Here is a 14,418-nt window from a genome sequence, read left to right as displayed (position 1 = left end):
CATCTACAGAATGTGACAATATTTGACCATCCAGACATCTACAGAATGCGACAATGATGGATCTTCCAAATATCTACAGAGTGTGACAATGATGGATCTTCCAAACATCTACAGAATGTGACAATGATGGATCTTCCAAACATTTACAGAATGTTACAATTATGGGTCCTCCAAACATCTACAGAATGCGACAATGATGGATCTTTCAAACATCTACAGAATGTGACAATGGTGGATCCTCCAAACATCTACAGAATGTGACAATGATGGATCCCCCAAACATCTACAGAATGTGACAATGGTGGATCTTCCAAATATCTACATAATGTGACAATGACGGGCCTTCCAAACACCTACAGAATGTGACAATGACGGACCTTCCAAACACCTGCAGAATATGACAATGATGGATCCTCCAAACATCTACAGAATGTGACAATGATGGATCCCCCAAACATCTACAGAATGTGACAATGGTGGATCTTCCAAATATCTACATAATGTGACAATGACGGGCCTTCCAAACACCTACAGAATGTGACAATGACGGACCTTCCAAACACCTGCAGAATATGACAATGATGGATCCTCCAAACATCTACAGAATGTGACAATGATGGATCTTCCAAACATCTACAGGATGTGACAATGGTTGACCTTCCAAACATCTACAGAATGTGACAATTATGGATCCTCCAAACATCTACAGAATGTGACAATGGTTCACCTTCCAAACATCTACAGAATGTGACAATGGTTCACCTTCCAAACATCTACAGAATGTGACAATGATGGATCTTCCAAACATCTACAGAATGTGACAATGGTTCACCTTCCAAACATCTACAGAATGTGAACTTTGAATATGCTTCTTTCTTAGCCACCTCTGAATACATTGTTTAATAATTTAGATGAAAACAATGTGAGCATGGCGGTGTTGCAGGTTGTGGAATGATGCAGAACGGCTGGTCCCAGGGCTCTATCTTCATAGATGATCCTATTATTTGATACGTAAAAGACATACCAGTGAAAAACCATAACAAAAACTCAAGGTATTTTCATGATATTCACTGACAAACGGGTGAGAAAGAATACACGATTCATGTCTTGTACAAATAAATCATAAATGTGCGAAGACGCCGATTTTACGAATTTCGGGGTAAAACCTAACTATACGGAAGACCATGAACCAGGAAGAGCCTGTCTCCAAACGTCCTTGTACATGTTAGACGTCCGCTTCGAGAAACAGGTTTATGTTATGATAAAAACGTGTCACGAAAACCTCGAAAACAACATTTATTGCACTTTGAAGACAACTGTTGTAACGTGTTGTTTTTGTTACATTCACTATACAGACAACTCAGATCAATTCTTTTATTTTCTACTACACCGATATGGGTTCAAATATAAAACGTCAAGGCCAGAGAATAACCAGTCTCAATTATTCGCCGAAACAAGACTCCATTGGTCGTAAAAGGCAGAATAGCGGCGCCAATTCTACGAATGGATCACTGAAAATCAGTTATGACACCAGGTGTCTGCGAAAAATTAATAATAGAGGGAAATATTATATAACAATATGATATGATAAGATAAAGTTATTTGTAAGAACTTACAGAAGTAAATGAGTAAATGAAGCTCTCATGTTATGTTCTCTCTGCTGTGACATCCTATGTTGACAGACCACATAGATCATCAGGTATAGCTGCATCACGCCCTATACATCCCTGTCTGTATCACCGTGCACGGCAGTGTAACGTGAGTCGCGGCTAAACATGCTGATATGCCGCTTACTATCACTAGGTGATGAGTGTCTATTCATCAAACATGCTAGATAAACTGGTTTGTTTGATGGCTCGCGTCTACCCGGAAGGGGTGGTAAGGTATGACGTTATTACACGGAGCCTAGCAGGAAAAAGCCGACAGGAAACACTACACCGGGATATAGAATAGATTATATTCTATTTGTCAGACGTGGGTGAAGAGGAGGACGGGGATGGGGTGGAAGGAAAGGGGTGGGGTCTCCTCGTGTTTGTCGCTGATGAGGAGGTGGGATGGGGATGTGAGGTGGGACAGGAGCACCATATGTTTGTAACGAGAGAAGTGTGTGTGTGTGTGTGTGTGTGTGTGTGTGTGTGTGTGTGTGTGTGTGTGTGTGTGTGTGTGTGTGTGTGTGTGTCTATGTCTGTGTGTGTCTATGTCTCTCTCTCTGTCTCTGTATCTGTGTGTTGTGTGTCTTTGTGTGTCTATGTCTATGTGTTGTGTCTGTGTGTGTATGTGTGTGTGTGTTTGTGTATATGTGTTTGTCTGTGTACCTGTGTGTTATGTGTCTGTGTCTGTCACTGTGTGTGTGTGTGTGTATTTGTGTGTTGTGTGGTGAGTGTCTGTGTCTGTCTGTGTGTTTGTGTGTGTATTTGTGTGTGTGTATGTCTGTGTGTGTATCTGTGTCTGCGTCTGTATGTGTGTGTCTGTCTGTCTGTGTGTTTCTGTGTGTATTTGTGTGTGTATCTGTCTGTGTGTGTATCTGTGTCTGCGTCTGTATGTGTGTGTGTGTGTCTGTCTGTGTGTTTCTGTGTGTATTTGTGTGTGTATCTGTCTGTGTGTGTATCTGTGTCTGCGTCTGTATGTGTGTGTGTGTCTGTCTGTGTCCGGTATTCTGCTTGAAGGCTTGGGCATCGATCTACGCAATGAGGATACGATGACTTGCATCAACCAAGTCGCCTCTTACGACAAGCATGGGCAGCTGAAGATCTATCCTAACCCGGATCTTCGCGGATCCTCACACTCGGGTATGGTAATGGTGCATGCGTGTTGTGTTGGTAAAGGATATGAGACACATTTATGCATTTGTAACTTATAAAACAAACGCCCTAAAAAGGCAATGACTTATGTTTTATCTTTATGCATAACAAGAAGTTAATATCTGTCATATTCCTGTTTTAACTGAAGGCTGAGCAATATTCTCTTTCCGTTTTTGTCCGGACCGGATTACATTTTTCGGAACAACCTAAGTCACAACAAAAAGTGTAGATAGATGGATCGTTAACAGTGTCACATACAAATCACATTTTAGTTTTACAGGCGGTGACCTCTACGTTTATCGTTTATACATATCCATGGTGTTATCACAGCGTCAGCAGGTTGACAAATGAGATACCTTATACAGAGATACACTTATTCTCGGAAAACACGCGCACAGTGACGTGTTCCGAGTCATGCTGCTGTAAATAATTAATATTAATGATTAATTATGCACATCTGTCGTATGCGAATTAAAATGAACATGTTTGTCAGCCCATATGAATGTTAATCTACTTCCCTCCAGGCGTGAGGTAGTTAAATGACAGGTGATTTGTATTTGAATTTGTATCACGATTAAAATATATTCATGAACAAGAATGGAATCCAGATATTGCTAGTAGTCCTAAAATGCATACCTATTCTTTATTAAAATTAAATCCTGGTATCTTCTAAATATCAATATTGATATATGTCTTACTACGCTTTCCGGGGCGGTCGGGTAGCCTAGTGGTTTAAGCGTTCGCTCGTCACGCCGAAGACCCGGGTTCGATTCCCGACATGGGTACAATGTGTGAAGCCCATTTCTGGTGTCCCCCGCCGTGATATTGCTGGAATATTGCTAAAAGTGGCGTAAAACCTCACTCACTCACTCACTACTACGCTTTCCCGCTGCCGTGGTAGTTGTCATACACTCCGTGTTGAAGTGGGTACATATCACAATGTCCTAAAAACCAAAGAGTGTGTGACCTCTGTAACATTGGTCTTATCAAAAACGAATACTTTTTTCTGTTAAAACATATAAAAATCTTAGACGTAAATATATTCCGGGAAAATATTATGTCCATCCTACATTACATAACTTTAACATATTGTGGTCATCATGTCATGTTGAAACCATGAAAAACCTTTCATTTTATACTAGTATATTGTTCCATGACATTAATATTAGAAGCTCTTTAATGTCCATTATGGATCTGACTATCTACGTGTGCAATGGGCCAGTGGCCTACAGTGCGAAATGAATAAACAATAAAGACAGGTGACCATGACATGATTTCTCTGAATTACGATTCGGCCACTGACAAAATATTTTCCTGTATCTCATCACTGAATGACCCATAAATAGTTTTTAAATTATTTTTCATGCAATAATTTCGGATCGGTTTCCGCATTTGTTGTAGTTATTTTCTCAACCGAAGTTGAAATTTCGGAGTTACCCGTTCTAGCAACCAGCAACAACGTTTTATCACGTACCTAACATTAACATTATAAAACGTAGGAAAAGAAGAGTGAATATTGTTTAACGACGCGGTCATAAACATTGCAGCTACTCGGCGTTCCTTGTATGGACGAGTCTTGGCCAGGCGACCAACGACCGATGATAACAATCAGGTACTGGGGACCTATCCCTTTGATGACGACAATTGCCAATATCTTTCTCATACTTAACACTTTGTCAGAACGAACACCTTAATTCTAAAGCACCCGGAATAGTGAGGATCCAAGATAGGGGGACCCGCAAAATTAAAAAAACATGCATGCGTTCACTTCTAAATTCAATAGCATCGAACCGCATTCAGTGTTCGCATAGTTTAAATGACAGTGGCATTTGACCGTCCTTGAGACGGAGCCGAGTCTCGCCAGAACCCACCTCAATACAATCATAGATGGACATTGGCCATTTGGACAAGGGCAGTGCGCGTACACTGACAATGGCCAACAGTTGATCCCTGAGATCAGGTCTTTGCCGTCCGTCCATGGCGTGTCCTTTCTGATGTTATCAGATAGCCCCAAATACCATGACGGCCATAGTTGGCTTGTTGTATTGTAGTTAGACAAATAGATGACTTTACAAAAGCCAGGCCACCACCTCGCCCAAAGGTTAATCTTTGCCATGATAATAGTTTCTCGCAGATGCCCATATTTCCATCCCTTCACATACAACTTGACCGTTTTCTTCCAGGTGGCGCTGTTCCCCGCGACGTTGTCACAGCATCAACTACACCATATCACAGCAACAACTGTTACATAACGGCTTTAACTATATCATGTCACCGCAGCAGCTATCAATTATCACATGAACTAAATCACATTATCGCTCATTACCGCAGCAATAATATGACGTCATATCGCCAGCACTATATCACATCACAGCATGGACTATACCATATCATATTAAGCACTATACTGTATCACCACATGGACTAAACTATATAACCCTAAGGACTATACTGTATCACAGCAAGGACTATACCATATCACCGCAAGGACTATACCATATCACAAAGGACTATACTATACCACTCACCACAGCAACTATATCATACACCACATCAACTGTATCATACACCACAACAACTATACCATCTGCCACAGTAACTATACCTCACACCACAGCGACTATACAACACACCACAGCAACTATACCATACACCACAGCAACTGTACCATACACCACAGCAACTATACCATCCGCCACAGTAACTATACCACAACCGCAGTAACTATACCACACACCACAGCAACTATACCACACACCACAGTAACTATACCATACACCACAGCAACTATATCATACACAACAAAATCTATAGCAAACACCCATCAACTCTACCATACACCACAGCAACTATACCACACACCACAGTAACTATACCATACACCACAGCAACTATATCATACACAACAAAATCTATAGCAAACACCCATCAACTCTACCATACACCACAGCAACTATACCACACACACCACAGCAACTATAGCAAACACCCATCAACTCTACCATACACCACAGCAACTATACCACACACCACAGCAACTATACCGCACACCACAGCAACTATAGCAAACACCCATCAACTATACCATACACCACAACAACTATACCACACACCACAGCAACTATACCACACACACCACAGCAACTATACCACACACACCACAGCAACTATACCACACACACCACAGCAACTATACCATACGCCACAGCAACTATACCACACACCACAGCAACTATACCACACACACCATAGCAACTATACCACACACACCACAGCAACTATACCACACACACCACAGCAACTATACCATACGCCACAGCAACTATACCACACACCACAGCAACTATACCACACACACCATAGCAACTATACCACACACCACAGCAACTATACCACACACACCACAGCAACTATACCACACACACCACAGCAACTATACCACACACACCACAGCAACTATACCATACGCCACAGCAACTATACCACACACCACAGCAACTATACCACACACACCATAGCAACTATACCATACGCCACAGCAACTATACCATACACAACAGCAACTATACCACACACCACAGCAACTATAGCAAACACCCATCAACTATACCACACACCACAGCAACTATACCACACACCACAGCAACTATACCATACGCCACAACAACTATACCACACACCACAGCAACTATACCACACACACCACAGCAACTATACCATACGCCACAGCAACTATACCACACACCACAGCAACTATACCCCACACCACAGCAACTATACCACACACACAACAGCAACTATACCACACACCACAGCAACTATACCACACACACCACAGCAACTATACCATACGCCACAGCAACTATACCATACACCACAGCAACTATACCACACACCACAGCAACTATAGCAAACACCCATCAACTATACCACACACCACAGCAACTATACCACACACCACACCAACTATACCATACACCACAGCAACTATACCACACACCACAGCAACTATACCACATACCACAGCAACTATATCTTGACCACAGTAACTATACCACACACCACAGCAACTATAGCAAACATCCATCAACTATACCTTACACCACAGCAACTATACCACACACCACAGCAACTATACCATACGCCACAGCAACTATACCACACACCACAGCAACTATACCGCACACCACAGCAACTATAGCATACACCCATCAACTATACCATACACCACAGCAAATATACCATACACCACAGAACAGCAAATATACTATACACCTCAGCACAACAACTATACAATACACCACAACAACAATACCATACACCACACCACAGCAACTATACCATGCACCACAGCAACTGTACCATACGCCACAGCAACAACAACATGCACCACAGCAAATATACCATGTGACAGTATTACAACTTTGTCGCATAACCTCAGCACTTACCATATCACAGCAGCATCTGTGGCATATCCCCGCGACAGGTATTCATGGGCAATATCACCGCAGAAACTCCATCAGAGAACTCAGTTTACACCTGTCGACTGTGATGTAACTTCTCATTGCCTCACTCACCTTGGATCTTATTCCCACAACCAATCGCCTTCCCTCTCGACACACAAGTCCACAACCTCCAACACCATCCTCGTATCCACAGCGCTCCGCTGTTACAGTGACGCGAACACTCTCCTCACCCTCTACGCCCGCCCGTTCCGCACTCGACTATCGCTGGGCAATGATAGAGTATAGGCTGTGTCCAACTGCCGTAGCGTTAAAACCGCTTGCTGGAACGGGGCCGAGAAATCTTTTCCATGAAGATCCACCTTATCCTCGCTCCATCACACACCAAATCCGTTTTACTTATCACATGCGGTAACTATCTTGTTGAATAAATGTTTACCCCTGATTCGAACCGTGAACCATTTCGTCGTCAATTAATTAAAATTGTTTTATGATGTATATCGAGGTGAGGTGAGTTTAGTTGAGGTGGAAGGGAGTATAGTGGCGTGCGATTTTGGGTTTGTACTAGTCCAAACAAATGCCGATTTTATAGTGCTTATCCACTGAGACACGCTGACTAAGGGCCGACCCTGTTTTGTCCCCTTAATCCCGAGGAAGGCTAAAAACAAGTACCATTTTTTGATATGACTCGCCCGGGGATCGAACCCCGACCTTCCGCTCTCCAGGCAGACGCTCTACCCTCTAAGCCACGGAGACTGCCCGACTGGTACAGATGCTGTTGTGTAGGATGAACCTTATAAAGTAGTTTGTACATAGGCCGGCGGTGATGTTCATGACACACACAACCATACTAAACTAAACTAAACTAAACTAAACTAAACTAAACTAAACTAAACTAAACTAAACTAAACTAAACTAAACTAAAGTAAAATAAATTAAATAAAGTAATATTTAATAAAATATAAAATATATAATAAATAAATAAATAATAAATAAACCCACCATAACCCACCCAAATCCAATCTGGCCCAAAAGTTGAATCTCAAGCGTCAACCACTAAAATCCGCATCAAGAAAAATGGCCAATGATCCTGTTCAACTGTATTGACGGACAATTCCACACTAATCAACCTATTTTCAAAACGTGCCAGACGCTGCTTTTGTTAATACAAAATAGACCAGAAAGGGTCTTCACCTAGTGAGCACCCCTTTTGCCCAGTGTGCCACATGTAACCAACTTCGCGTATATTTTTTCCGACCAACAAAAGATCACATGTCACAGTTAATATGAGCATGTCGACTAAATGCGACCACAGCCGGAGGGCAGTTGAACCGGCCAGAATAGAAGTGCCTGCTTGACACGAGGTTTTATAGGAGAAGACATTGATTACGCCCACGGTAAACATATAAAATAGCCCTATTTGTCATATTTTGTCAGAATTGTATATTATTCAGGCATATATGACTCCTGTGATAGACGTCACGTTTACACTACACAACAGAGATGGGGCGACTCATGGTGAACACGTTGACTCGTCACATTGAAGATGCGGGTTCGATTCCAACATGGGTACAATGTGTGCAGTCCATTTTTGTAAACCCAGCCGTGATATATCTTGGATTTTGCAGTTTGAATAATGAATTACGCAAGGTAAATATAATACGTCAACATACAGAATTAACCAGTCGGTTGAATTCAAACATCGACAACATTTACACATTCACATCCCCGCATTCTTCATTCAGTGAGTGAATTCAGTATAACGCAACTTTGAAAGCATTCACGTTATATCACGGCGTGTCAGCTTGATGTGGGAGGAAAGCCCGAAGTGACGCAAGTCACAGACGTTTACCTCTTTGGTGAACACAGGTATGAAACATAATCAGGGCGTGTCTGGGTCTCTACCCCACAATCCTAGGTTTCTGGCATATGTAAGGGACGCTTCTCTACAAAGCAAAACGGGGCGCCTTTGAAATCTGCCGCCCCACCATGTCCAATGTCCTCGGGCGCTGAGAGTCATTTGATACATGCGTAGTGACAAGTTATATATATTATATATGTGTTTCTATTTGTATATTCGTGGGTATGTATGCATTGCTGTCAATGTCAATATTTTAAACTCAGTCTGGTTTTCTTTAAGTTAAGATGATTTCGTTACACAGTGTGGTTTAACACACACAACTATGGTCTCAAAACGGGACATGACGTTACATCGTGCGAGGGGTGAAAATAGTGGTTATTTTCGTGTCAATATTTTATATGTACGTCACAATCAGCAATTTAATTCTCACTGAGGCCTGTTCGTGTTCGAGTCTGGATCAGACAAACCAGTGGTTGATAGCATGAGCAACGAGTCACACAGATCAGGCAGGTCACATATTGTTTTCACTTATGTCAGTTGCATCATAAAAGAAACGTGGGCGCGGGAACTTATTTTCTAACGGAATAATCGAATCATTAATTCTACATATGGTATGGTTAATTGATTTCTGTTTATGATTGATACATTGTCATCGGTTCTAAACCACACCCAAGCAACACGATCACTTCAATGTCTATGTAAATAAATGTATGACTCACAAAATGAAATTAGATAAGGAATTTGTATAGCGCATATTCCAATCAACAACTGCTCAAATGCGCGGAGACCATGATTGATCTAGTCAAAGGGCCCCTTGAAGAGACAGGTCTTGAGCGTCTTTTTAAAGTCGGTCCGATTTTCTGCTTCTCGGATTTCTTGTGACAGAATGTTTCATGGCACTGGGCCAGCATGTTGAAATGACCTTTTGCGATATGTTTTGATACCACTGGTAGATGTTGATCTTTTGATCGGAGAGAACGTGCTGGCTTGTGCGAAAAAACTGCCCTCGTGTGCCTGTGTATAAACGACAGTCTGGGTAGCGTACACTATCACACACAAGCCGCCTTAACCTATTTTAACCTGCATAAGATAACACGTCAACGCCAGAGACTAATTAATCAGTCGACCGAATTAGTGAGTGAGTGAGTGAGTGAGTATGGTTTTACGCCGCCTTTAGCAATATTCCAGCAATATCACGGCGGGGGGCACCAGAAATGGGCTTCACACATTGTACCCATGTCGTGAATCGAACCCGGACCTTCGGCGTGACGAGCGAACGCTTTAACCACTGGGCTACCCGACCGCCCCCCAACCAATCAGACTCCATAGTGCGTAAAAGGAAAAATAGTGATGACAATTATTTGAATGGGAGACTGAAAATCAATGATGGCACCAGGTGTTCGTGGATGTTGTTCTTTGTTGTTCTACGCCGCACTCAGCAATATTCAAGCTATATGACGGTGGTCTGTAAATAATCGAATCTGGACCAGACAATCCAGTGATTGATATCATGAGCATCGATCTACGCAATTGGGATCGATGACGTGCATCAACCAAGTCAGCGAGCCTGACCACCCGATCCCGTTGGTCGCCTTTTACGACAAGCAAAGTCGCCTTTTACGGCAAGTATGGGTTGCTGAAGACCTATTCTACCCCGGATCTTCACGGGTCTCATTGGATCAGTATCATCTGTCATCACAGTATCATCTGCCAACATTGGACAACGTTAAGCATGACATTGGGGCAACATTGATCCAATATCATTGCTGGGAGGAGGTTAGGTTAGGAGGTCATGTGTTCGTGGAATGGTAAGCAGATTATATTCTACCAATGGAATAAAAATCATGCAAAACGTTCATTTAAAAATGGGTGGTGGGGTACCCTAGTGATTAAAGCGTTCGACCAATGTTCGATTCCTCACATGTGTACATTGTGTGAAGCCCATTTCTTGTGTCCTCCGCCGGGATATTGCTGGACTATTGCTAAATGTGGCGTAAAACAATACTCACATTTTCAAAGAAGTTAGTGCCAATGGGTTACGTGTGAAAACTCTTAAAGACCATAGCATGAAAAGCATCGAGCGCCATTTTGTCCATAGCACCAAAGGTGACAGTGAGTTCATGGACTAGAGACCCGTGAAGATTCCGGGGTAGAATAGGTCTTCAGCAACACATGCTTGCCGTAAAAGGTGACTATGCTTGTAAAAGGCGACTAACGGGATCGGGTGGTCTGGCTCGCTGATCTGGTTGATGCATGACATCGATCCTAATTGCGTGGATCGATGCTCATGACATTAATCACTGGATTGTCTGGTCCAGACTCAATTATTTACAGACCGCCGTCATATAGCTTGAATATTGCTGAGTGCGGCGTTAAACAACAAACCAACCAACCAACCAAATCATGGACTAGATTGAACTCCATTGGGGATCGAACCGGGTCTTATACGTACCAAACACATGAACCACTGCCCCACCAAATCGCTCCCTGGAGCCTAATTATATGTATTAGTGCACACATACCGAAACAACACACTCGTACCAGCATGACATGAAAAAGGTGTTCCACAAAACAAACGCCAGACTGATCTAGGGTATCGATATGACAGATAGCTACACCAATATTTGTTATTGTTAGATAAACGGACATGTATTGTAACACTGTAACAATAAATAAACAAAGCAATGAAAGACACGGCAGCGCTTGGACAAATGTTATGATACTGACTTGGTGAGAGAATATGTCCTATGCCATGACAAAAGTCCATGTTATCAGAGGATACAAGTTACACTTAATATTTTCACAGTGAAGTTATGGATCTGTATATTGCAATAAGAATCTCCTGAACACGGAATAACACCACATCTGTTGCTTATAATACAAATATCAAATATACCCTTTTACCGTTACTACCAACAACGATATAATTATACATCCCGAATCTCGGTACCTGGAATGTAGTATTGATCATTGCAATTGACCCTTTGCGAACTCCCATTAAGGCTCCGAATACGTCATGATTAGTGTGGTATAGATACACCTTTGTTGAGCACGCTAGGTCGACAGGGGCCACAGAATCAACTGAAAACCGAATTCCACGCATATATTTGAATGTCAGCTTTTTCTATGGCGTAAACGATTACTGGTAGCCCTTCTTGAGTGAGTTGGTTTGCCGCTAGGGATAGCATTCTGTTGATATCGGTTACACTTTGTGGTAAGAATGAGACGCTATGCCACAATGCAGACCTGTTGGGTTTGTTTTGTTTACATAATATCAGTTATTGAGAAGACCGAGGAGTCCAATGCGCCGTATATCGCTGTGCAGAGTCATTCCCCTTAGCCATGCAAGGATCCGCTCCTAGATCCACACCATAGTTATCCATCTATAGACTGTACCATTTTGGATCTCCTCTGACAGGGGGTGACACTCCGTGATGAATCTAACTATCAGATTATATGTTGTGATTGATATTACGTACGTCAGGAATACTGACAAGCTATCCTTTTTAGATTCTGCAAGAGACACTGGAGTTCGTAGCTTATGAACATCTTTCTCATAATCTGGAAATAAATTTGTATTCGAGATAACCATATTCGAGCTACCACCATGAATCCCACGCTAGCAGTATGTACTTAGTAGTTCAGCCCTGGAGATAAGATTATATTCGAGATAACCGTATTCGAGCAAGGAGGGGAATCACGCTCCAGCAGCGTGTAAAACCCTTGGATAACTTCGAAATAACCTTGTATTCGAGACAACCATATTCGACCAAGCGAGAAGAGGAAAGGAAGGCGACACCCACAAGGTGTACATCGTGTTATGTCCATGCTTGATATGTTTATAAAAATGTCATCCACAAATCAAATGTCACGCCTGGGGTGCCACGGTGTCTATTAACATTGTCCACATACACACGCCGGTTGTATACATCTTCAAACGAGATTTCCGGAGGCCAGGTCTTGGTAGGCCGATTGTTGCAGCATGCTCACGGGGAGGCCAAACACACAACCGAGCCTACTTGAGCTGGTTTCTATGTCAAGCACTGCCTCCCAAAGATCGCATATTGTTGATTTTTGTCTGTTGTGTGGACTAAATACACCTGATCTCCAGATTGCCTCGCTCTGCGGCGTCTTTGAGGTAGTTAGCCATGGCTAGTGGGTACCTGTCATCATCCACGCTCTGGTACCGTCGGTGACGGCCACGGCGGTTAGGGAGCGTTCACGTGGAACGACTTAAAGAGGGAGTGAAGCAGTTTTGTGAAAGGGACGGCATCAGGATGCTAGAAGATGCTGTAAACCATATCCACGCCAATACAACCATTGATTAGGCTTCAAATGAATTATTTGAGCCATTACTGATACATTTTTTTAAAGAATTTAGATGGAAGAAATGTACCCAATTTGGTTTGATTCAAGACCTCATGGCATCTGATGGGATGGTGTATAAACATGGCCTGAGGTTCATCATAAATTATCTATACTTTATTATGCCGGACACATATTTCTGAAAAATATGAATCACGATAATATCTTGTCTCACTCACATTCATTGATAACTGATGAGAATGAATAGGCTGTCTCAGAGTCTATTCAGCCATGCATATATGTAAGACTTTCGTTATAGATCTAGACGATGCTGTAAAACTTTCCAGGGGTATGAACATTGTCTGAATGATAATTGCAGGCGAGCTTCTCGAGCGACCCAGACATATAAGAAAACATTAAAAATTATATGAAGCAATTATGATTAGTTGTGACATCAAATTGAAAAGCTCTTGGGCCCGTTCAACAAAGCGTTCTCAACGCCAAGACTCCCATACTTTAACACAGACTGGCGACAATCGTAGCGCTGAGACGATCGTAACTCCTACACTTATAGACTTACGACAGTCGTAGCGCTAAGATAGCTTTGTTGAATGGAGCCTTGGGTCCCGTTTCACAAAACCACCTTAGCTACGGTTGTCGTAAACATATGTTAAAGTATAGGAGTTACGACTGTCTTAGCGCTAAGATCGCTTTGTTGAATGGGGCCTTGGGGCCCGTTTCATAAAGCCACCTTAGCTACGATTGCCGTAAACCTATGTTTAAGTATAGGAGTTACGATCGTCTTAGCGCTAAGATAGCTTTGTTGAATGGAGCCTTGGTTCCCGTTTCACAAAGCGACCTTAGCTGCGGTTGTCGAAAACCTATGTTAAAGTATAGGAGTTACGACCGTCTTACCGCTAAGATCGCTTTGTTAAATGGGGCTCTGGTAATGAATCACCCAAAGCTGTCGCTAGTCCTTTCAGGAAGT

At 42.4% G+C, this 14,418-nt stretch overlaps 1 protein-coding gene across 6 annotated transcripts in view; it reads right to left on the bottom strand.

The window, feature by feature from the left end:
• The window catches only part of LOC124112017 (rho GTPase-activating protein 20-like), a 276,303-nt gene that overhangs the window by 228,802 nt on the left and 33,083 nt on the right, over window positions 1-14,418 (bottom strand). The window contains exon 1 of one of the 6 annotated variants that reach the window (XM_046472001.2): window positions 7,379-7,525. The exons of 3 other annotated variants lie outside the window; for them this stretch is intronic. Coding sequence is in view for 1 of the 3 variants with exons in the window: in XM_046471989.2 (XP_046327945.2) it covers window positions 7,250-7,252 (3 nt within the window). In the remaining 2 variants the exon portion in view is untranslated. Of the gene's footprint in view, window positions 1-1,616; window positions 1,779-7,249; window positions 7,269-7,378; window positions 7,526-14,418 lie in introns of those variants that run through there. 2 more of the 6 variants (XM_046471989.2, XM_046471990.2) reach the window with 2 other exon arrangements.

Source organism: Haliotis rufescens, unplaced genomic scaffold (assembly GCF_023055435.1).
Source record: "Haliotis rufescens isolate VD_foot unplaced genomic scaffold, xgHalRufe1.0.p SCAF_5, whole genome shotgun sequence".
Taxonomy (NCBI): Eukaryota; Metazoa; Mollusca; class Gastropoda; order Lepetellida; family Haliotidae; genus Haliotis; species Haliotis rufescens.
The sequence above is the reverse complement of the archived record's forward strand: the minus strand, read 5'-3'. Positions and strand labels throughout refer to the sequence as shown.